This window comes from Mytilus californianus, unplaced genomic scaffold (assembly GCF_021869535.1).
Source record: "Mytilus californianus isolate M0D057914Y unplaced genomic scaffold, xbMytCali1.0.p SCAF_9, whole genome shotgun sequence".
Lineage (NCBI taxonomy): Eukaryota > Metazoa > Mollusca > Bivalvia > Mytilida > Mytilidae > Mytilus > Mytilus californianus.
In genome coordinates, this window is record NW_026262745.1 from 24,226,116 (window position 1) to 24,250,767 (window position 24,652).

The window sequence follows — 24,652 nt, forward strand, 5'->3', positions numbered from 1 at the left end:
ATCCAAACCACTATCCAACCGAACTATTTGACCTCTTCATACATTATTTCGACCAAAATAGTAAATTAATACATATAGATATTTGGTCATCTCTCGCTCGGCAGTTAGGTGGTAAATTGGGGCGTCATTGTTTGCTGTACATGATGTATAAATAGACAGTCACAACAGATTGGATAGGAGGCGATCTGATCTAATGTGGATTTAAGCAATTATAGGTTACCATACGGCTTTGACCAATGAGCAAAAATACCCATAGGAATTTGTTTTGCAAGTGTTGTTTTCAATCAGAAAATTTAAAGAACCATCATATTAAAATGAAGAGTTTTATTTTCAGTTATCCACATATTTTCAAAATGGCCCATATAACCTTTAAGATCCTTTAAGTATCGGAGTTGTATCTTTTATCTTTCAATTGTGTATAAACTTCTTCCATTCATGACCTCATTCATTCTTGTTTATCCTTTATTTTATAAAACAAGCGTCTTCCTCCACAGATTTTCCGCATGCTCCCCATATAATGCCCCTATAGGTAATTGAGGTCCAAGGGAGAAAGGAATGTATAAACTGCAGCGTTCAAGTCAGTATAGTTGAATATTGTAAACAATGACTTCTTAATTATATCATTTAATTGAAATTCGGGCTAATAATACGTACTGTTGAAAAATATATCAACAAACAATGCATTTCTAATTTTAATATTTCTAAATTTTATGAATATAGTTTTGTTTACTGTAGGCTGATGTTGTCCGGTTGCCTAGTATATATATAAAAAATAAATGGAACATTAAACTGGTGATGTGTTTGTTCCTTCACAATTTTGAGAATGTTTTATCCTATTTTAAATGCGTTTAATGCAACTCTACTAATTTTATCGCAACTTGTAAATTATATAAATGTTTCTAAAATCTACTTTCGTTTTAATCCGGAAATGAAGAACTGATTACTGGCCTTTCCGAATTGAGGTATCAAACAGGGTGTAATGAATAATTTTATTATGAGGTATGGTTTTTTGTCTGAGTCAGATTTTTTTTTTTAGTTTTTCAACGCTATCAATCAAATGGTTTTTTTTCAAAATTTTAACACTATAAGGTATGGGGAAAATCTCAGAATATTTTTTTTGTCATCTGCTTGATCACAATATTTTTTTTCATCAAATTGGGGATCAGAATATTTTTTTAGGGAAAAACCATAACCCCCGCCCCTTGAAGTTAAATGGTCGTTCCCTAAATGATTGAAAATTGAAAGGGGGGGGGGCGAAATAAAGTATACGTTATTCTTCACAATTCACAATCATTTATCGCTAGAAATTGATGCAGGTGACTTTCGATTTGGAAAATTATAACTTAAACTTCGAATGTTTTTTTTTAATAGCAGCACCTACATGTTTAGCAAAAGGAACATACTAATTAAGTCATGTCAGTGGGTAGTTATTATATTCCACCAAGCCTTAGAAGCAGACCAGGCATCAATCAGATTTTGAAATTTTACCCATATTATAGAGAAACAGAGAATGAGTATAAAAGTTATCTAGAGAAAGAAGCTGCTTTTAAATCAAAGTATCAAGCTGAGGTAAGTTAAATTTTTCATGATATCAGAAAGAAGAAAAAATTATATTTACGATAGGAATGCATGCAATACATTCTCAAAGGAGGAGGTTAATATTATAGAGGCATGATTATTTTGTCCCTTAAATTGGAAAAAATACAAATACTATTCAAGCCTTTCAAATTACTTCAATTGTATTGATAAATGAACATGATCATCTTCTTTTTATATATGTTGATATAATCTGGAAATTCAATTCAGACAAGTTATTTGTGCCGGGGAAGCGTTAAAATGGGAAACGAAAACAAAACGCAATGAGAGAAACGAAAAAAAAAAAAATCAAAACGAAACGAAACGAAACGAAACGAAACGAAACGAAACGAAACAAAACAAAACACAGTGAAAAATTCATAAAACGAAAGGAAACGAAATATATGGCGTTCTAAACCGAGTGGTCTTGATTGTGTTGCACCAACAATAATAGATAGATATACGAATAATGGGTTTCCCCACTAACTTTACTATTCAACCAGACTGAGTCACTCAGTGTTGGAAATTTTAATTACCATGCGTTAGGGAACACTTACATGTAACGCCTGTGTTAAAACAAGGCAGCTCTCCATCTGTGGTTCTAACTTTCGTTCCATATCCCCCGCTTGTGTTTTGTGTAAGGCGATAATATTATTTAAACATTTGCATCACATAACAACAAAGCACCAGTCTGGATTCCAGGCTAAAGCTTAAGGTTCCACAGGCTATCAATAATTGCTTGAATTTTATTACACAGTTATCTGTAATTTGGAAATAAGACGAGATGTAAGATTCATTTTTGTGCTATGTTAAACTCTGAAATTGGAAAAAGTTTGGCATAAGGGCTTGCTTTTATATAAATTAAGAACCCTAAGATAAGACAACTTTCGAGTTCGTTGCATTTCTGTCAAAAATTCAGGTTTAGTGAACATCGTTCGTGCGTTTAGGGAAAAAAAGTAGTATTACATTTCCCAGCTTTTGGTTGGCCTTTTGTTTACCCAAGGCAGGTGAAGGAAACCAACTTAGGAGCGCTGTGATTGGATGTAAGGGTACAATATATTTTTTTAAACGATCGCAAACAATTTGCGTTCGTATATTGCTATCACTTCGTCGTCGTTGTCGTCGTCGTCGTCGTCGTCGTCGTCCGAAGACATTTGGTTTCCGGACAATAACTTTAGTATAAGTGAACGGATCTCTATGAAATTTAATCACAAGGTGCAATACCACAAAAGGAAGGTTGGGATTGATTTTTGGGGTTATGGTCCAAACTGTTTAGGAATTAGGGGTAAAAAAGGGGCCAAAAAAGGCATTTTTCTAGTTTCCGGACAATAACTTGTGTATAAGTGTATGGATCTCTCTGAAACTGTACCACAAGGCTCCATACCACAAAGAGAAGGTTGGGATTGACTTAGGGGGTTATGGCCGAAACCGCTCAGGAATTAAGGGCAAAAAAAGGGGGAAAAACCAAGGTTTTTCTGGTTAATGTACAATTACTTAAGTATTAGTCTATGGATCTCTCTGATATTGAACCACAAGGTTCCACACCACAAGGGAAGGTTGGGTTTGATTTTGGCTGTTATGGCTCAAATCGTTCAGGAATAAGGGGACAAAAAAGGGGGGAAGCAATGTTTTTCTGGTTTCCAGACAATTTCTTAAGTATTAGTTGATGGATCTCTATGAAATTGTACCGCAAGGTTCCATACCACACACGGAAGATTGGGGTCGATTTTGGGGGTTATGGCTTTAATCGTTAAGAAACTAGAGGCCAAATAGGGGCCAAAACAAGACTTTTCTAATACTGGCTAAGCTGGTTCCAACATAAATTATTTCTGATCTATGTAAAGAAACAACAAATACTGATATGGCAGGAGATACACACCAAACAGGGTGTGTAAATTATTATATATAGTTTGTAAACAGATTTACTAAGTATTGCGCAACAGCAAAGTATTGCACAACAGCAAGAAATCTTCAATTGAAAATAAATACAAAATCAACCAAATTCAATGATGATTAATTTAAAGTCTTGAATTGTTGGGGGTTTTTATCGTGTATTACTATATTGGATATTGGGGCCCCATTTTTGAATAGGTCTACATTGAGGTCCAAAGGGTCCAAAATTAGACTTTGTTTGATTTCATCAAAAACTGAATTCTTGTGGTTCTATGGTATGCTGAATCTAACTGTGTATTCAGATTTTTAATTTTGGGCCCTGTTTTCAAATTAGTCCATATTAAGGTCCAAAGGGTCCAAAATTAAACTTTGTTTGATTTCATCTAAAACTGAATTCATGGTTTTTTTTTATATGTTGAATCTAACCATGGAATTATATTTTGGATATTGGACCATTAGGTAGATTAAATGTCCCATTTCAAATTTTTAAGTTCTTTGACCACATTTATTCTGTGTCAGAAATCTATAATGTGTCAAATATTTAATCACTATCCAAATTCAGAGCTGAATATTGTGTCCATACTTGGCCCAACTGTTCAGAGTTCGACCTCTGCGGTCGTATCCAGCTGTTCCAGGCGGAGCGCATTTTTTGTTTATCTATGAATAACTGCAGTGTTTATATTTACAATATAAATTTTGAAAACCATTGAATATTTTCTTGACATTTATTCGAAAAGACTTCCAATATTTCATAAATTTGATGAAAAATGACGGTGGGCATGGATAACATAAACAAGCTCCGTTGGAAGATGGTCATGATACTATTTGACTTCAATTTCTAAAACAGAATAATAAAGTACTAATACCACACATAACTGTTTTGTCCAGGTTTTTTTATTATAAAATGTGGTAAATTTAGAAAATGTTAGTATTGTAGCCTATGGCAGAATAAATACTACCGTTTTCCCTTTAGGGGCATCGTCACTTCCGTTACCATGTTGAGCGAGTGGGTGAAAAAAATATGCTATATTGCACGAATTTTTCGGCAAATTAAATTCTTATAATTGCTCATCAGCACTGCTGTCATCAGGGAATTATGATTAAGTACCTACGGAACAAACATTATTTCTAGTTTATCCTGCATAATGACGACCACGAAGACGCTTGATGAACTTTAATATTGCAGGGATACAGGCGATCCCCTCTATCTGGTAAATGACGTCTTAAAGCCGTGCAAAATGGACGAATTTTTCCGGTAAAGATATAACTCAAAAGTGGTCTATTAATGTAATAAGAATCTGTAAATCACCGACGATCGTAAACAAATTCCCCGTTTCCATTCTCTATTCTTTAAGATTTTTTTTTTTCGCATGAAGAAGGTATACATTTAAAAAAAAAATGTTCGCCAGTGATGCATTACTATTCGTTGCTATAGACGAATTGAATCATATGAAAGCTGCATATATGCTTACCACGCTGAGCTATGCAATTTGATTCGGCTTAAACAGAATCACTTTTATTTACGAGGAGAATTGCTGAAAACCGTACGGTTAATTTTGAGGTCCAGACAATGCAGTGAAAGATGGGCCTGAACCTCCAGAGTAGAACTGTCAATTCATGGAGAAATCGTATTAATCAAATTGTTACAAAAGCATGTGGAAGTCTAAACATCCTAAGAATGTTGAAGTATCATGTGTCTAGAAAAGTTCTGATTAATCTATACTTCTCTTTTATACGACCTGTTTAATAAGAGTATGCAGATATCTGTACTCTTCAGGAGGACAACTTGTTAAAGGTTGCTGAAGTGGCTGCAAGTAGGATTATAACGGGACTCAGAGTAAATTGCCCAAAATCTAAGATGTGAACCTTTATATACACAGTGTTGGAATTGTACTGTACGGTTTTATTTTAAATACTTTTCGGTCATTCGGGAGACTATGAAGCGGAGCTGCGCCATTCGAAAGAATAACCAGTTGCTTATTGTAAAGTTTGATGTAAAGTTATGACACATGCCCCGTTTCCATTCTCAATTTTATTGACTTATGACTTATATGACTTATTGGTTTTGCTCAGTTCTTCTTCTTCTTCTTCTTCTTCTTCTTCTTCTTCTTCTTCTTCTTCTTCTTCTTCTTCTTCTTCTTCTTCTTCTTCTTCCGCCGCTTTTAAATTTGAACTTGTCCGCACCCGTTCTCCAAAACCCCTTGTCAGATAAACTTAGGGTTTCACAATATGTTAGACTAACATGTCTAGTGGTGCAATCAGGGTTTTGTTTGTGCAATTGGGTTTATAAAGGGGTACTTTGAGGGGCAAAAAGAAAGGAGGGTTTTACTATAGAACCCTATGGGATTTTACTTTTAAAAATTTTCAAATGATTATAAATTGAAAACCGTTTGTGATAGACACAATCTTTTTAATTGAAAATGTTCTAAATGATAAAGCACATTAAATGAAATACAGGGTTAGTCCCCAGGGGTCACCCCACCCCCTGCCATTTAAGAAAGTTCTTATATCTTGTAAGTGGTCAAGATCCCCACCCCTAAACTATACATATTCTGGTTTGTCATGCTAAGATGGTTTGAATGATATACAGGGTTAGTCCCCAGGGGTCATCCCGACCCCCTGCCATTTGAGAAAGTTCTAATATCTTGTAAATGGTCGAGATCCCCACCCCTAAACCATATATATTCTGGTTTGTCATAATAAAGCACATCAAATGAAATACAGGGTTAGTCCCCAGGGGTCACCCCACCCCCTGCCATTTAAGAAAGTTCTAATATCTTTGTAAGTGGTCAAGATCCCCACCCTTAAACCATATATATTCTGGTTTGTCATGCTAAGATGGTTTGAATGATATACAGGGTTAGTCCCCAGGGGTCATTCCGACCCCCTGCCATTTGAGAAAGTTCTAATATCTTGTAAATGGTCGAGATCCCCACCCCTAAACCATATATATTCTGGTTTGTCATGATAAAGCACATCAAATGAAATACAGGGTTAGTCCCCAGGGGTCACCCCCACCCCCTGCCATTTAAGAAAGTTCTAATATCTTGTAAGTGGTCGCGATCCCCACCCCTAAACCATATATATTCTGGTTTGTCATACCAAGATGATTTGAATGATATACAGGGTTAGTCCCCAGGGGTCATCCCGACCCCCTGCCATTTGAGAAAGTTCTAATATTTTGTAAATGGTCGAGATCCCCACCCATTAACCATATATATTCCTGTTCATGTCTCGAACATTTGAATGACGTATATGGTCAGTCCCCAGGGGTTCCCCCCACCCCCAATGTTCTAATATCTTGTAAATGGTCGAGATCCCCACCCCTAAACCATATATATTCCTGTTCGTCATGTCTCGAACATTTGGATGACGTTTAGGGTCAGTCCCCAGGGGTTCCCCCCACCCCCAATGTTCTAGTATCTTGTAAATGGTCGAGATCCCCACCCCTAAACCATATATATTCTGGTTTGTCATGCCAAGATGATTTGAATGATATACAGGGTTAGTCCCCAGGCATCACTAATGCATATAACTTTACTGGACCAAACCAATTTTCACTGGACTTTGTCCAATGTCAGGCGACCCTGGGAATTACCAATTATGGGAGCTTCGTTTGGGAGACTTCGTAACAGCATCCTGTTACATACATTTCTTGTTACTATATTTATTTGTATTTTTTACTCTTTAATAGATATAAGAAGATGTGGTATGAGTGCCAATGAGACAACTCTCCATCCAAGTCAAAATTTAAAAAAAGTAAACCATTATAGGTCAAAGTACGGTCTTCAACACGGAGCCTTGGCTCACACCGAACAGTAAGCTATAAAGGGCCCCAAAAATTACTAGTGTAAAACCATTCAAACGGGAAAACCAACGGTCTAATCTATATAAAAAAGAGAAACGAGAAACACTTATGAACCACATCAACAAACGACAACTACTGAACATCAGATTCCTGACTTAGGACAGGTGCAAACAAATGCAGCGGGTTTAAACGTTTTAATGGTACCAAACCTTCACCCTTTTTCTGAAACAATAGTGTAACATCACAACATAGAAAGACACACTATAAAATATCAACTGCAATAGCTTAACTCAATCAAAGGACATATAAGCACCAATGAACATACAATGAACAAATACATTTGACCGATGATACAATGCAAATACTGTTTATATGAAAATCAGATAAATACCCAGCCCAGATAATTGCTCAAACAAGGTAATGGGACTGTTAAATTTTATAAATTCAAATGTTAAATTTGTTAAACTCTGGTTGAGGAAGTAACAAACTTACTATCTTACCATTCTTGGGAAAATGTCTGTACCAAGTCAGGACAATAGCTGTTGTTTTTAATCTGTTCCCTTGATTGATAGCGTTTGATTTTGTCTGTTTTTATGGATTTCCCCTTTTTAATCGACCGCAAAAAAATTTTGCGGTCGTATATTGGTATGACGTTGGCGTCGTCGTCGTCATCGTCCGGCGTCGGCGTCGTCGTCCGGCGTCGGCGTCGTCGTCGTCGTCGTCGTCGTCCGAAGACACATTGGTTTTCGCAATCTAACTTTAGTTTAAGTGAATGGATCTCTATGAAATTTTACCATAAGGTTCAATGCCACAAAAGGAAGGTTGGGATTGATTTTTGCTACCAACAGTTAAGGAATTAGGGGCCAAAAAGGGGCCAAAAATAAGCATTTTTGTAACTTCCAGACATAACTTGTGTGTTAGTGTATGGATCTCTCTGACATTGTACCACAAGGTTCCATATCACAAAGGGAATGCTGGGATTGATTTTGGGGGTAATTGCCTCCAAATTTTAGAAATTAGGGGCCAAAAAGGGGCAAAAAACAAGCATTTTTCTAGTTTCATGACAATAACTTGTGTGTAAGTGTATGGATCTCTCTTGACATTGTACCACAAGGTTCCATATCACAAAGGGAATGCTGGGATTGATTTTGGGGGTAATTGCCTCAAAATTTTAGGAATTAGGGACCATAAAGGGGCAAAAAAACAAGCAGTTTTCTAGTTTCATGACAATAACTTGTGTGTAAGTGTATGGATCTTTATGAAATTGTACTACAAGGTTCCATATCACAAAGGGTAAGCTGGAATTGAGTTTGGGGGTAATTGCCCAAAACGTTTAGGAATAAGGGGCCAAAAATAAGCATTTTTATACGCCCGTCAAATTTTTGACGGGACGTATTATGGTATACAAATGTCCGGCGTCCGTCCGTCTGTCTGTCCGTCTGTCCGTCTGTCTGTCCGTCTGTCTGTCCGGCGTAAACATGTCGCACCGTTACTTGAGAATGACTTATCCAAATTTCATGAAACTTAACATAGTTGTTTGTTATGATGGTCAAACGATCTGTATACTTTTTGGTGAAAATAAGATTAAAACTTTTTGAGTTACGGGACTTAGTAACTAAAACAGGTGTGTGTTTTTTTTCACATGTCGCGCCGTATCTCAAAAACAATTTATGATTATTGCTTAAAACTTTACACACTTCTTAGTTATATTAATCTTAAGATCTTTTTTGGTGATGATTCAAAATTTTATTTTAGAGATATTGAGTATTTTGTTAAAAAAGGGGGAGGGGTTTTTCACATGTCGCGCCGTATCTCAAAAACAGTTTATGATTATTGCTTAAAACTTTACACACTTCTTAGTTATATTAACCTTAAGATCTGTATATTTTTTGGTGATGATTCAAAATTTTATTTTTGAGTTATTGAGTATTTTGTAAAAAAAGGGGGAGGGGTTTTTCACGTCACGCATTATCTCAAAAACGATTTATGATTATTGCTTAAAATTTTACACACTTCTTAGTTATATTAATCCAAAGATCTGTATACTTTTTGGTTTTGATTCAAAATTTTATTTTTGAGATATTGATTTTTTTTTTTTTAAAGGGGGGTTTTCACATGTCGCGCCGTATCTCAAAAACGATTTATGAGTATGGCTTAAAATTTTACACACTTCTTAGTTATATTAATCTAAAGATCTGTATACGTTTTGGTTTTGATTCAAAATTTTATTTTAGAGATATTGAATTTTTTTGTAAAAAAAAAGGGGGGGTTTTTGCATGTCACGCCGTATGTCAGAAACTATTTATGCTTATTGCATAAAAATTCACACACAAGACGACGGGCGTATCATGCGCTCATGGCGCAGCTGTTTATTCTAGTTTCCAGACAATAACTTGTGTTCAAGTGTATGGATCTCTCTGAAATTGTACTGCAAGGTACCATACCACAAAGGGAAGGCTGGGATTGATTTTGGGGGTAATTGCCTCAAAATTTTAGGAATTAGGGACCATAAAGGGGCAAAAAAACAAGCATTTTTCTAGTTTCATGACAATAGTTTGTGTGTAAGTGTATGGATCTTTATGAAATTGTACTACAGGTTCCATATCACAAAGGGAAAGCTTGGTTTGAGTTTGGGGGTAATTGCCCTAAACGTTTAGGAATTTGGGGCCAAAAAGGGGCCAACAATAAGCATTTTTCTAGTTTCCAGACAATAACTTGTGTTCAAGTGTATGGATCTCTCTGAAATTGTACTGCAAGGTACCATACCACAAAGGGAAGGCTGGGATTGAGTTTGGGGGTGATGAATCATAAGGGGGTTCAAAAAATTTGGGGGGGGGGATTTTTTTTTCCTTTTTTTTCTTTAAAATTTTCCATTTTAAATTGATTGTCTGATTTATATATAAAAGCAAATAATAATGATATGGTTTGAATAGGTAAATTAAAATTTTTTAAGTTCTTAGAACACATTCATTCTGTGTCAGAAACCTATGCTGTGTCAAATATTTAATTACAATCCAAATTCAGTGCTGTATCAAGCTTGAATGTTGTGTCCATACTTGCCCCAACTGTTCAGGGTTCGACCTCTGCGGTCGTATCAAGGTGCGCCCCAGCGGAGCATTTTATTGAATTTGCATTGGATTTTAGTAATTTGTTATACTTGTTTACAATAGTAACAGTATTCAGCTATACAATTCATATTTCACGCACCTTATTATTGTTATTTTATATATCATCTTTTATGATTCCTTTCAACTTTCGTCATAATTGTCGCCATAACACATGCATTTTTCAATCATTATTATATTATGACATTGTTAAATATCAGTTGTGTACCTGAGATGCTTTTGATTTGATATATTAATTTGAGTTACATGTATTTCCCTTAGAATGTAAAATGTCTTTGTTCACACGGATTTGCTATGTTTTTTATTGCTTTGTATTGAGAATGATGTACAGGTATATACTAAGCTAAACCTGTTATCCAATCAATTTCAGTTATTTTCTGAATAAAATATGTTAAAATTAAATACTAGTATATGATGTTTTGATTTATCCGAAGCTTTAACTAATAAACAGATCTCAAATGTTAATTCAAGGCGAGAACGAATAAATTGTTTGTGTATGGTAGGACTAAACATTTTAATCACCACAAATCACCTCTAATACATTATAAACGCAAAGCTTAATCGTTCAGATTGTATGGATAAGGTTCTCCAGTCAGATTTCTTCGATATCAAGATGTTTTCCCCAATAAAATCGTTCGTCCTTTAAGAATTCCAATAATATAAATAGTTGCTAACGTCTGCACCTTAATACAAATTATGGGCAGGGCATTCCAGTTTCTAACAGTCTTTGTATAAAATAATTCCCTCTGAGTAGCTGTGCTTCAAGACGTTAATTGGAAGGAACTTTTATCTGAATCTGAATAGGTACGTTGCAGGGCTAGTATATGGCATCAATGGCACCGGAAGAGAGGCACTGGAAAATTAGTCCAACGATGTGAGAGGAAGCTCTCTATTTTCTTTGCTCACACGAGATTGGCTGGTAGTCTATTCCAATCGGAAATTGTTCTTACAAAGAATGACTGTTTGTATTGGTCAGATTTACTAGGTGGAATTTTGAAACACCGGCTGTGGTTTTGTACAAATTGGTCTACAATGTTTGTTGTTTTATAGTCACTAAATTGTTTGGATTTTATTTGGCGTTTTGGTCTCGTTTTGATTAATACTGAATCTTGCGGGATAGCTGGTACCAACTCCCCGGCCACCTTGAAGAGAAAAGTGAGCCTACTGTGACACCGTCTGTTTTCAAGTGTTGGAAGTTTGAGTTCGTTCATTAGTCACCTTATACTACCTTCCTCTTTGCTTGTATACTCCCCAATGATGAAACTACTTGTCTCTGGACGCGTTCTAGTGCATTAATGTCCTTGATTAAATAAGGGTCACATACTATGGATGCGTATTCTAACAGTGACCGGATAAGCCCTAAGGAAGCCTTGTTTCCTGCAATCCTTTGGACAATGACGGAGGTTTCGTCGCAAATAGCCTAGAGTGGAGTTAGTTTTCTTCACGGTTTTAGCAATGTGGACGCCCCATCTCAGATCATCTGAGATAATAACACCGAGGTACAGATTTTGTTGTACCTGTTGCATAATTTGGTTGTCTAGTTTGTAGAATTGAGATGATTTGTTGTTGACGCTCATCACTGTAACATATTTTAGATTAAATCTCAAATCCCATTTGTGATCCATTCTTTCTATGATACAAGGTCGTTTTGTAGTAATTTGTGGTCCTGTTGTGTTTGGACTTTACTATATAGTAGGCAATTGTCGGCGAATAATCAGACTGAGATTTAACAATTTCAAGTAAGTCATAAATATGGACAACAGCGGTCTATGTACCGTGCCTTGTGGTACTCCTGATGCTACACCCACAGAGTTAGAATTTTCGCAATCTACCAGGACTCGCATAGATCGTTTCATATTTGAATTTCGACTAAATCGGGTTGGATTGATGCATCTTTGTGGACATTTATTATTTTTTTCTGTGTTCTTCAATTGATATAAAAATAAGGAGATGTAGTATGTTTACTAATGAGACAATTATCCACCAAAGTTCAAATGAAGTGGATGTAAGCAATTATATGCAACAAGGAATTCAATCATGAGTAAATTAAATCCGTACCATATAGTCCGCTATAAAATGCACCGACAGGAAAAATAGGAAAAAGTTCAATTGAAAAAACTAACAGCCTAATTTATAACAAAACAATTTACGAAAAAACAAATATGACAGACATGAACCAATGGATTTTCAGGAGGTGTTGGATCCATATGTGTGTGTCCCCTTTTATCTCATAGTGGTGAAGTTTGTGTATTTATAGGATGTGAGACACTTTGTTGAATGCTTTGCTGAACTCCATAATTAAATTGTTGACTTAAAGCACTGGCTAGGTGTCACAGGACAGCCTTTTCCGAAAACCATGTTGGAGTTGATGTTGATGCTAGATGTTGTACTGATCAGCATGAGCTATGATGTCACTAGTTTCAATTTTATTTATATACAAACAACGAAAAAAAATATACTTCTCATAATAATTGCTATTCTGTACATTTTAAAATAGCCACCACGCCTCATATAGACTATCGCACATCAGCGAATGGACCATCGAACTTCGGCGCAGACCATCGCACTTCAGCGTGACCATCGCACCTCAGCGTCCCCATTGCACCTCCGAGTCCTACATATTTAATTGCATTCAGTATAATCTTGTATTCTTTTATTTTTAGTACGCAAAGTTGGTACGAGAATACAAACCAGAAAAGCCCTTAAATCCGAGCAACCTTAGAACCGATTTGTATAGAGCATTGTGTGAAAGGCAAAGTTCTTCAAGCTATGTAGACGCTGTGTATGAATTTTATTTCTTATTTCGGTTAAGTGAAGAGTATGATCTACTTGAGAGGCAAAGTAAAAATCAAAAGCAGGTTAGTTTAATATATATAGTAAACAATGCAATTTGAATTCTTGTACGAAATCGTACGCGTATATTCAATAAGATATCGGACCCTAATAAATAGGTAGTCATTATAGCCAAAGTTTTCATTCGTAATGATATAAAAGGGGATTTAACAGTATATACATAAATGATATAAACTATAAGGAAATGTAGTGTTAATGTTTAGTAGAGGTTTGCTACATACAAGGATGGAATTGTTCCTAGGGTTCTTAGTTCTAAAGGTCTAGTCGTTTTATGAACGCAATCTTGATTTTGGTGACAATTGTGACATACCGGTGTTCCAGATGGTCATGGATTTGTACCACTTGTCGAAACCACAAAAAAGAATAAACACGACTAAGGCGGAAAAAACGACTTTCGTCTGTAAATGATATTATCTAAATTTACGGGCTCTATAAACATCATCACCATCAAAATTAGGATGTGATATCCCGTTTGTAATAAGATTTCTACAAGACTTTAGTGCATCCATAATATTAAACCAAATTGTTTGTATCTGTGGAAACAATAAGTAAAGGAGAGGCAAAAGATACCAAACGGACATTCAAATCATAAGTCGAAAATAAACTGACAACGCCATGACTATAAAAGAAAAAGACCAACAGACAAACAACTGAACACAAAACACAACATAGAAAACTAAAGACTGATCAACATGAACCCCACCAAAAACTGGGGGTTGATCTCAGTTGATCCGGAAGATCATCCTCCACATGTGGCTCATGTTAGTACAAACCCGGTGTTAAGTCTTATTCGATAGGGGAAAAGTGGATGGGATTGTAGTTACGACAATTGGAACATATCCGTTGACATCTGGGAAACAGATATTCCATAACGGCCAACCAACTCGTGATGGCGTCCGTAAATTTATTAATAGCTTCCCTGTTAGCAGCAACCCTCTATCAAGAAAATCATGATAGGAAATACAAGACCTGGAATATCGTATCAACTGGGAGATATCTACTCCGTATGCAGGCGCTGCTTGAATGTTGCTACATAGAAATGGAAAGTTCACAATTGGGAAGCTGAAATCTTCTCTTTTGTCGTAAACTTTTGTTTAGTAAAGGTTTTAAGTAAATTGTGTTAACGAAATCTCTGACTAATGAATTTACTATAATGTAATTTCTAAAACAGAATAAAAAACGCTTCTTATCACATAAAACTTTCTTGTTTTGAATTTTATTATAAAAAGTAGAAAATTTTGAAAATATGAGTGTTATCGAATATGGTTGCAGAATAAATACTGTTCCCCTAACGTAAGAAAAGCTTACCATGTGGACGAATCTGGTCCCCCTCCTTTTTGAGTTCATGTGATTCTTGGCTTTTTTTTATGTGTAAATTTGCTGTACATCATATATGAGTTTTGAACATCAGTAAACTACTATTGCCTCTTATTTACAAGATATAGACTATTTGCTTATGTTGTATACGTATCGTCCTGAACATGCACGAAATAATTGCCACTGGACGCTAGGCAAACAGCATTCAATTATATATCGAATGTGTAAAACCATTGTGATAATATTCATTAAAGCATATTTCGGCAACAGTTGGCGCTAACCAGCAACCTGCAGTGCCAAAAACAAGAGTTTCGAACTTTGCAGCTACTGTTTATACACCTGGAAGACAACAAAGTGTTGATTCTGCATTTCCACAAAATCACAATAATGTTAAAATCATCGAAGAGGAAAATGCAGGACTAAAAGTTTTAGTTGACAGGCAAGGCCAAGATATTATTTTGCTACAGAAGGCGAAGAGAGACAACGAACGGGTTATTGATGAATTAAGAAACAGGTACGTGATCACTTATTACATTTAATATGTCTTCTGTAGTAAGAAGATATGCACTGTTTACACAGTTTAGATAAGCTATTTCATTGATTTAATAGATGATAAACAATGATGAGTGAGAATTATAGGTTTCATAACGAGTAAGAGTTGAACATCGCTTGATATCAACTCCCGTTTTTTTATTACAATTTTATAATAAACAAGCCTTATTGAAATTAGAAAAAAAACGAGAGTTGATATCAAGCGATATCGAATCCTCACAGGATGTTCAATGGTAGAAATCAATTTTGCGGAAAGAAAAAAATCAGCGCGAAACATTGTTTTTGTCTTTTGCACTGAACTGTTTTGACACAATGAGTCTGTTTCCCGTGTCACCATTAATGATGTATTCTTCTGACGTTTCAGTCTCGTTCGGGAATTATTTCCAAAACATGTGATAAAAGTGGAAAGTATCAATGAATTTAAAAAATATTATAATCAAACTAAACTATGTGAAAAAAATTGTTTTGTTACAATAAGTAGTTTTTGAGTAATAAAATTTTCAATTTTTATAAGCAATCCGGTCAGTGTCATCAGCCAAAATGTTGAGAAAATGGGTGAAGTATACTAAGAAATGATTTTACCAAAGATATGTACATCCCATATCAATTTCTTCTTTTCAATATTCTTAGATATGTATTTTTTCAATCGTTCATAACAAAGAAGTTGATACAATATGGTTTTTGTTCTAAAGAAAAAGAGAAAAATCCGAAGTTTACAAAATTTACAGCATGGTCAATTTGACACAAAAAAGCAACAAAATTTTATAAAACTTTCTTATATTAACACCTACCTATAGTTTTTTTAAGTTAAATTTATTCAGATTGGTCCACTTCATCTTTAATGAAAGTATGAAAACAAGTTTAATTGTGAAACTGTGATTTTTTTCATGATAATAGCCCAAAAATAGGTAAAATTTGAAGAAAAATGGGAAAATCATAAAAATGGGGTACTTTCAAATGGCCGTAGCAAAAAAAGAGGTCCACCACCATGTGATTTTTTCTTCATAAATTACTTTCTTAAAGTCATATAAACCCAAAAATCAGGTTAAGAAAAAAAGTTTAATTCTAGAAATTTTTGGTTCCTCAGAGGTGTACATCCTTAACAACTGACGCATTCAAGCTTTTTCTGCGCTTAAGAATTGAATAAAATTTGACAAAAAGAATATTTTCTGTTGAAACATTTGAACGTTTTGTATATAATTGAAGAAATAACAAATCACTGTTTCCTAGGGTGAAGCGTAGTCCTATGAAAGTCATGCATTGACTTAACGAATGTTCAATAGAAATTTCGCAATTCGTAACACTTTGCAAGATAAGACAACCAGAGTAACGTATTTTTCGTATTACTTATTCATATCAACCACCCATTAGAGGAAAATAGATAACAGTCCACACTTTAAGAGAATGACATTTATTGCGAAGAAAAGAAACATAACTGTTTTCATGTATTTTACTGTATATTTCAGCATATATATCGCCCTTGTTATTGTTATTTTTTGCATTTGTGATTATACCAGAATGATGTTTTGAGAGTTTAAAACCAATAGCGTTCTCATGGAGAACTTTGGAATTTTCATTTTAGATGGCGTATAAATTCTTGTTTGTTGAAACTTACATAAATCTTAATTTAGTTAGCATATTTTTTTTCAGTATCCAATATCAAAATGTGGACTTCCATATATCTTCGCATTATTCTTTAGGTTGAGTAGATTTTTAATCCTATATCACTTGCATACAAAGCTTTAACTGATTTTTTAGAGACCAATTATCAATTCTTAATGATCTTTACTTTTGATTATTTTCACGCCCAAATTACCAAAATTTTGATTATTTCCTAATATAAAAGTGTATTGGTATTTGAGAAGCCAAAATATAGGGGTTTTTTATTATTAAAATCGCTTTATGCTGGCTTTTCAATGACTTACGAATACCATTTATTGTGCGGTCATGTGTTTTAACTAACTGTTTTTTATTCTGTATCTTCTAAACTAACATAATCAGCTACAATATAAACTGTAACCTTAACATTGTCAACACCACATATTTTTGAAATGTATAAGCCAAGAGCTCGAAATATTGTGAGCTTTAATCAGTTGCCACAAAACGACAGCCATTATGAGACGTTTAAACATTGAACGCACATACATGTATATGCATGTCAATACATATTTTGGTAAATTAACAGAAAGTTTGAAGCATTTTCAATTTTCTCTTTTTTGCTGCTTCAATGGTAACAGCAGCAATTTTGAAAATTCCAAAGTGAAATTGCACCTCTACTCATGCTAGTTAACTTTTCTGTTAAGTTTGATAAAGTTTGGAGCATTTTTGCTTTTTCCATGGTAACAGTGACCATTTCCAAAATTCCAAAGATAGATGCAATATTGTTAAATGACGGGGAACATACTATTAAAAGGTTTCACTGGGTATGACCGTCCATGTTAAGTGAGAAAATGCTACTTTAAAGATTTCTCCATAGGGTTTACTGGGATACATTCGCCCTGTTTCCATAGTAATGGCGGCCAGTTTAAAATTTCTAAATATTGTCTGCACATCAAGGCATAACAGGCAACATTTCTATATAGTTTCGTTTGGTTGGGTCGTATAATAAAATTTCGAATTTTTTAATTTTTTCATATTTTTGCAGTTTCCATGGTAACTTTAAAAAATTCCAAAGTCCATATACACTGTCTTACAATATAAGAAAGAAAATATTGATTTTCCCCCGAAAAGGTTAAAGGTTTGAGGTCGTTAATACAAATCAGAATTTTAAAAAAGGCAGTGGCTATTTTAGCCTCCTTAGTGCGATTTATATAGAGTTTTGCTATTTTGCCGGTCTTATTTTAGATTTTTATTCAGACTAAATGAAGTAATATCTTTTATTGAAATCATTGACGTTCGAAAATGGAAAACTACACTTTGTTGGAAAAAACCTAAAATAAACGCTATGTTCGACTCGCATGAAGATCTAAAACAGGTTTTAGTGCACTTTGAAGAGGACGACTGTGTGCAACTGTGGAACCTATACAGTTATGAAAACTTGAGCTAGAAACAAAACAATCTAGTCTATGGTGCAATAAAGTACTGTTGTGTTCATGACGCAAAGACCACAAACCTTCATCCACTGATTGGTCAAGTTGTTTCATGGTTACATGGGCATGTTTCTTCGTTTTTATCTTGCAACTATATAGATTTACGAATGGCGGCACGCATTTAAGATTACAACAGCACAGAAACTAACATTGTCAAAACTTGCGAAATTGTCCGTCATTCAACATCTTTCAATCGATTTAAACCAAACTTGGCATACCCTTTGCACTTACAAATGCGTTATAATTTAGTGCATAAAGTTATAAACCTAAAATAACATGTAAACAAAAATAATTGTGTTATTCTCGCTAAACAAACTATTCTTATAACCCTATCCAACAAGTGGCAGCATCTTTCTTGCGCAAGACTAAAAAATTCACCAAAAGCAAGGAACTGGGTTTGTAACACTTGTAAAGCATTTTGAAGTTGTTGAATTTTACCTTTACATATAAAAAAATATGGGTTATTATTATTATTATTTTTAATTAGAATATTAATTTTCATATGCATGCTTTGCTTGTGTATTATATTTTTAAAAAAGACATATTTTTTTGTATGTAAATTTACTTTTAACTTTAAAACTTTTGCATGGAGTATTTTTGATTAGAATATCAATTTTAAAATACATGCTTTGCTTATGTGTACATTTTTTAAGAAGAAATATTTGTTTAGAGATTTCTTATTAACATGTTAAATTGAATGTTTCTAAATTTCTTTCTTTTCGTAATTTATATACTAAACAATCTGAATTAAGACCGGCAAAATAGCAAAACTCTTTATAAATCTCCATTTTACCGGGAGCCGGCAAAATAGCTATTTTGACACAATGAGTCTGTTTCCCGTGTCACCATTAATGATGTATTCTTCTGACGTTTCAGTCTAGTTGAAATCTCGTTCGGGAATTATTTCCAAAACATGTGATAAAAGTGGAAAATATCAATGAATTTAAAAAATATTATAATCAAACTAAACTATGTGAAAAAAATTGTGTAGTTACAATAAGTAGTTTTTGAGTAATAAAATTTTCAATTTTTATAAGCAAACCGGTCAGTGTCATCAGCCAAAATGTTGCGAAAATGGGTTTAGTGTACAAAGAAATGATTTTACCAAAAATATGTACATCCCATATCAATTTTTTCTTTTCAAAATTCTTAGATATGTATTTTTTCAATCGTTCATAGCAAAGAAGTTGATACAATATGGTTTTTGTTCTAAAGAAAAAGAGAAAAATCCGAAGTTTACAAAATTTACAGCATGGTCAATTTGACACGAAAAAGCAACAAGATTTTATAAAACTTTCTTATATTAACACCTACCTATAGTTTTTTTAAGTTAAATTTATTCAGATTGGTCCACTCCATCTTTAATGAAAGTATGAAAACAAGTTTAATTGTGAAACTGTGATTTTTTTCATGATAATAGCCCAAAAATAGGTAAAAATTGATGAAAAATGGGGAAATCATAAAAATGGGGTACTTTCAAATGGTCGTAGCAAAAAAAAAAGTGCACCACCATATGATTTTTTCTTCATAAATTACTTTCTTACAGTCATATAAACCCAAAAATCAGGTTAAGTAAAAAAGTTTAATTCTAGAAATTTTTGGTTCCTCAGAGGTGTACATCCTTAACAACTGAAGCATTCAAGCTTTTTCTGCGCTTAAGAATTGAATAAAATTTGACAAAAAGAATATTTTCTGTTGAAACATTTGAACGTTTTGTATATAATTGAAGAAACAACAAATCACTGTTTCCTATGGTGAAACGTAGTCCTATGAAATTCATGCATTGACTTAACGAATGTTCAATAGAAATTTCGCAATTCGTAACACTTTGCAAGATAAGACAACCAGAGTAACGTATTTTTCGTATTACTTATTCATATCAACCACCCATTTGAGGAAAATAGATAACAGTCCACACTTTAAGAGAATGACATTTATTGCGAAGAAAAGAAAAATAACTGTTTTCATGTATTTTACTGTATATTTCAGCATATATATCGCCCTTGTTATTGTTATTTTTTGCATTTGTGATTATACCAGAATGATGTTTTGAGAGTTTAAAACCAATAGCGTTCTCATGGAGAACTTTGGAATTTTCATTTTAGATGGCGTATAAATTCTTGTTTGTTGAAACTTACATAAATCTTAATTTAGTTAGCATATTTTTTTTTTCAGTATCCAATATCAAAATGTGGACTTCCATATATCATCGCATTATTCTTTAGGTTGAGTAGATTTTTAATCCTATATCACTTGCATACAAAGCTTTAAATGATTTTTTAGAGACCAATTATCAATTCTTAATGATTTTCATTATTTTGCTTTGATTATCATTATTTTTACACCCAATTTACCAAAATTTTGATTATTTTCTAATATAAAAGTGTATTGGTATTTGAGAAGCCAAAATATAGTTTTTTTTTAATCAAATCGCGTTATGCTGGCTTTTCTATGACTTACTAATATGATTTATTGTGAGTTTTAACCAAATGTTTTTTTTATTCTGTATCTTCTAAAATAATATAATCAGCTACAATATAAACGGTAACCTTAGCATTGTCAACAACACTTCTTTTTGAAATGTATACCGAAATATTGTGAGCTTAAATCAATTGCCACAAAACGACAGCCATTATGAGACGTTTAAACATTGAATGCACATACATGTATATGCATGTCAACACATGTTTTTGTAAGTAAACAGAAAGTTTGAAGCATTTTCAATTTTCTCTTTTTTGCTGTTTCAATGGTAACAGCAGCCATTTTGAAAATTCCAAAGTCAAATTGCACCTCTACTCATGCTAGTTAACTTTTCTATTAAGTTTAATAAAGTTTGGAGCATTTTTGCTATTTCCATGGTAACAGTGACCATTTCCAAAGTTCCAAAGATAGATGCAATATTGGTACATGACAGGGAACATACTATTAAAAGGTTTCACTGGTTATGACCGTCCATGTTCAGAGAGAAAATGCTACTTTAAAGATTTCTCCATAGGGTTTACTGGGATACATTTGCCCTGTTTCCGTAGTAATGGTGGCCAGTTTAGAAGTTCTAAATATTGTCTGCATCTAGGCATAACAGGCAACATTTATTCCACATTTTAAACTTAGTAACGTTATGAAATTGTAGCAATTTTGCTATATCGGATGGGCACTTACACAAATTATGTCTTTCAGTGATGTTTGAGGCGAAATTGTTTTTATATCCAAAACTTTTAAGACTTTTTAAAAGAGCTGATGTAACAGAAAAGCACAAAATAGCCAAACATGGACAAAAACAGAGCTATATTAAGGACAGATTGAAAGAACTAAACAAACTTTTTTGACGACAAATATGTAGTTGTTGTTCAAGCTAACAAAGCCTCAAACGATATCGTCTTATATATAAATTTCATTTTAAGATTGCCTAACAAAATCACTTGGAATTTACAGCAAATCAAGGAATCACACTTATACATCATCATTCACGAAAGACGAAAGTATAGATACAAATCCGTATTTTCGAAATGTAAACTCGTTTAGTATTACTATACAAAAGCCAACAACAATCTTTCATTTTACTGGATACCAAAACCAAAATTACAAGTCCTTAGATAGAGCGATATGTAGCCGACTCTATACTCAACTAACGATATCTATCATAAATTGATTTCTAACAATTCTCAAGATTTACACCGAAATGTTCAGTCACAATCATTAATAATTTTGCAATAATATCAATGATTTTTCGACACTCTACACTACTATTCCCATGCTCAATTTGAACATCGACTACATAACATTAACCATTGTATTTATTGCAAAATAGAAATTGTACATACACGTTTCTTGTTTTGGGTCAGGAACAATCTTACCTTGTGATTCCAACAAAAATACATGGAAGGCGATATAAATTCACACCCTGAAGACCCACACGGTCTTACTCTGTTTGGAGGTCATGAGATTCACTCCGGATTTGTTTTTTTTTTATCTTGATATGTACATTCTTGATAGATTTACAAGATTTGAACATCGGTAAAATACTGTTGCCTCTAATACAGGCCTACGTACATTTAACTTTGTTGATACGGCATTATACCTAGAGTGTTGATGGTGGTTTGTTGCTTACGATGAAGCATTTAAACCAAGTGTTCTAAATTGTTTACATGTAGTTGAAGTCATTCCTTTGAAAATGGTAAAACTTGATTCGGTTGAATGTTACCAATAATCTGTTACAAACATCCACTGATGTTTCTTTTGTACAATGTTTATACAACCCCGTCCACATTCCTTCGTGTAAGACATTACCGAATGCAATTTGGTCACTGGATTGTTTTACTTAAAATGATCAGCACGACCGATGTCACTGATAGAAAGAAGGAATTCTTTAACTACCCAGAGCACCTATTAGGTGAAAACTTTCCTCTGCAGTCGGCCAAATAATGCGATATAAGCGATATTCTAGCAAAAACCGGCCCACTCAAAATTGGATAAACTCCAAGAAATTTCAGAAGGGTAATCAATAAATGTCCGTCTAAATAAACTCGTTTGCATGAGTAATTATGACCTTTCCGTGCAGGGCATGCAATTTTTATGAAAAAAAAAATTGCCATTCTTTTATCCCATATGTTAAATCATAACAATACGGTAGTCAATTTATACCTCAAAGCAGTCTTAATAAGACTATTTCCAAATTTGAGTCGTACATTCGGCATATTAAAGTTCAGTTACAGTGCAGAACTCATATATTCTGTAACATGTCTAGCGTATTAAATTATTAAGTATGGCATCCTTGGTGTCTTTTTACAACTACTGGCTCAATGCCCCTGCTGGTGGACATTTCGTTTCTAAAGGGTATCACCAGCATAGTATTCAATGAACCTGAGCTGACATGGAATGTTATGGAATGTTATGGATACTGATATTTACTGTAAATTTACAGGTTATAAGACTTTTAAATGATTCAAAACAATTAGATTATGATGTATATGAAACCCCCGTCGGACTTCTGGTTGACGTTTTGTGAGTGTATCACCAGCCCAGTAGTCAGTAGTCCTCTGATGGTATGCAATATCATTGTAAATTAGCTGGTTATTGAACTTTATAATCATTTAGACACTAAGGTGTTTCTTCGCCCAACGAATAGAAATCCCTTGGTAGCCAGATTTGACTGAACATGTTTTTATACGACCGCAAAAAATTTGCGTTCGTATAATGCTATCATGTCGTCGTCGTCGTCGTCCGAAGACACATTTGGTTTCCGGACAATAACTTAGTTTAAGCGAATGGATCTCTATGAAATTTTATCAGAAGGTTCAATACCACAAAAGGATGGTTTGGATTGATTTTGGGGGTTATGGTACCAACAGTTTAGGAATTAGGGACCAAAAAGGGACCAAAACAAGCATTTTTGTAGTTTCCGGACAATAACTTGTGTGTAAGTGTATTGATCTCTCTGAAATTGTACCACAAGGTTCCTTTTCACAAAGGGAAGGCTGGGATTGAGTTTAGGGGTAATTGCCCCAAACATTCAGGAATGAGGGGCAAAAAAGGGGCCAAAACAAGCATTTTTCTAGTTTCCAGACAATAACTTGTGTGTAAGTGTATGGATCTCTCTGAAACTGTACTACAAGGTTCCATACCACGAATGGAAGGCTGGGACTGAGTTTGGGGGTAATTGCCCCATTCCTGTAGAAATTAGGGGCAAAAAAGGGGCCAAAACAAGCATATTTCTAGTTTCCAGACAATAACTTGTGTTAAAGTTTATGGAACTCTCTGAAATTGTACATTTTTTTCCTGAAAAGAAAATTATCTTCAAAATTTCAAAAAAAAAAGGGGGGTTCAAAATTTTCTTGAGGGTTCATATTTTTTTTCTGCAAAATTTTTGAAATTTCAAATTTTTTGAAAAATTTTGGGGGGATTTTTTTTCAATTTTTTTTTGGGGGGGTTCCTACTTTTTTTCCTCAAGATTTTTTAAAATTAAAAAAAAAAATTTGGGGGGGGGTAAAATTTATTGGGGGGATTTTTTTTTCATAATTTTTGAGTTTTTTTTCCCAAAATTTTTTCCATTTTTCCATTGATTATTTCTGATTTATATATAAAAGCAACAAATACTGATATGGTAGGAGATACACACCAAACAGGGTGTGTCAATTATTATATATAACAGATTAACTAAGTATTGTGCAACAGCACAGTATTGCGCAATAGCACAGTATTGCGGAATAGCAAGACAACTTTAATTGAAAATAAATACAAATCTTTTAACCAATTTCAATGGAAATAATTTAAAGTCTTTAATTTTTTGGGGTTCTTACCTTGCATTTCTATTTTGGATATTGGGCCCTATTTTTTAATTGGTTTACATTGAGATCCAAAGGGTCCAAAATTAAACTTTGTTTGATTTCATCAAAAACTGAATTAATGCGGCTCTATGATATGCTGAATCTTTTTGTGTTTTT

At 33.9% G+C, this 24,652-nt stretch overlaps 1 protein-coding gene across 2 annotated transcripts in view; it reads left to right on the top strand.

Moving 5' to 3' along the window:
- The first annotated feature begins 527 nt into the window (after positions 1 to 527).
- LOC127714130 (uncharacterized) overlaps positions 528 to 24,652 on the top strand; it is a 37,269-nt gene continuing 13,144 nt past the window's right edge. Inside the window, exons 1-4 of one of the 2 annotated variants that reach the window (XM_052220103.1) lie at positions 528 to 577; positions 1,372 to 1,569; positions 13,065 to 13,259; positions 14,826 to 15,085. In XM_052220103.1, the coding sequence (XP_052076063.1) occupies positions 1,414 to 1,569; positions 13,065 to 13,259; positions 14,826 to 15,085 (611 nt within the window). In that variant the 5' untranslated portion in view covers positions 528 to 577; positions 1,372 to 1,413. The remainder of the gene's footprint in view (positions 578 to 1,371; positions 1,570 to 13,064; positions 13,260 to 14,825; positions 15,086 to 24,652) is intronic. The other variant, XM_052220102.1, reaches the window with a different exon arrangement.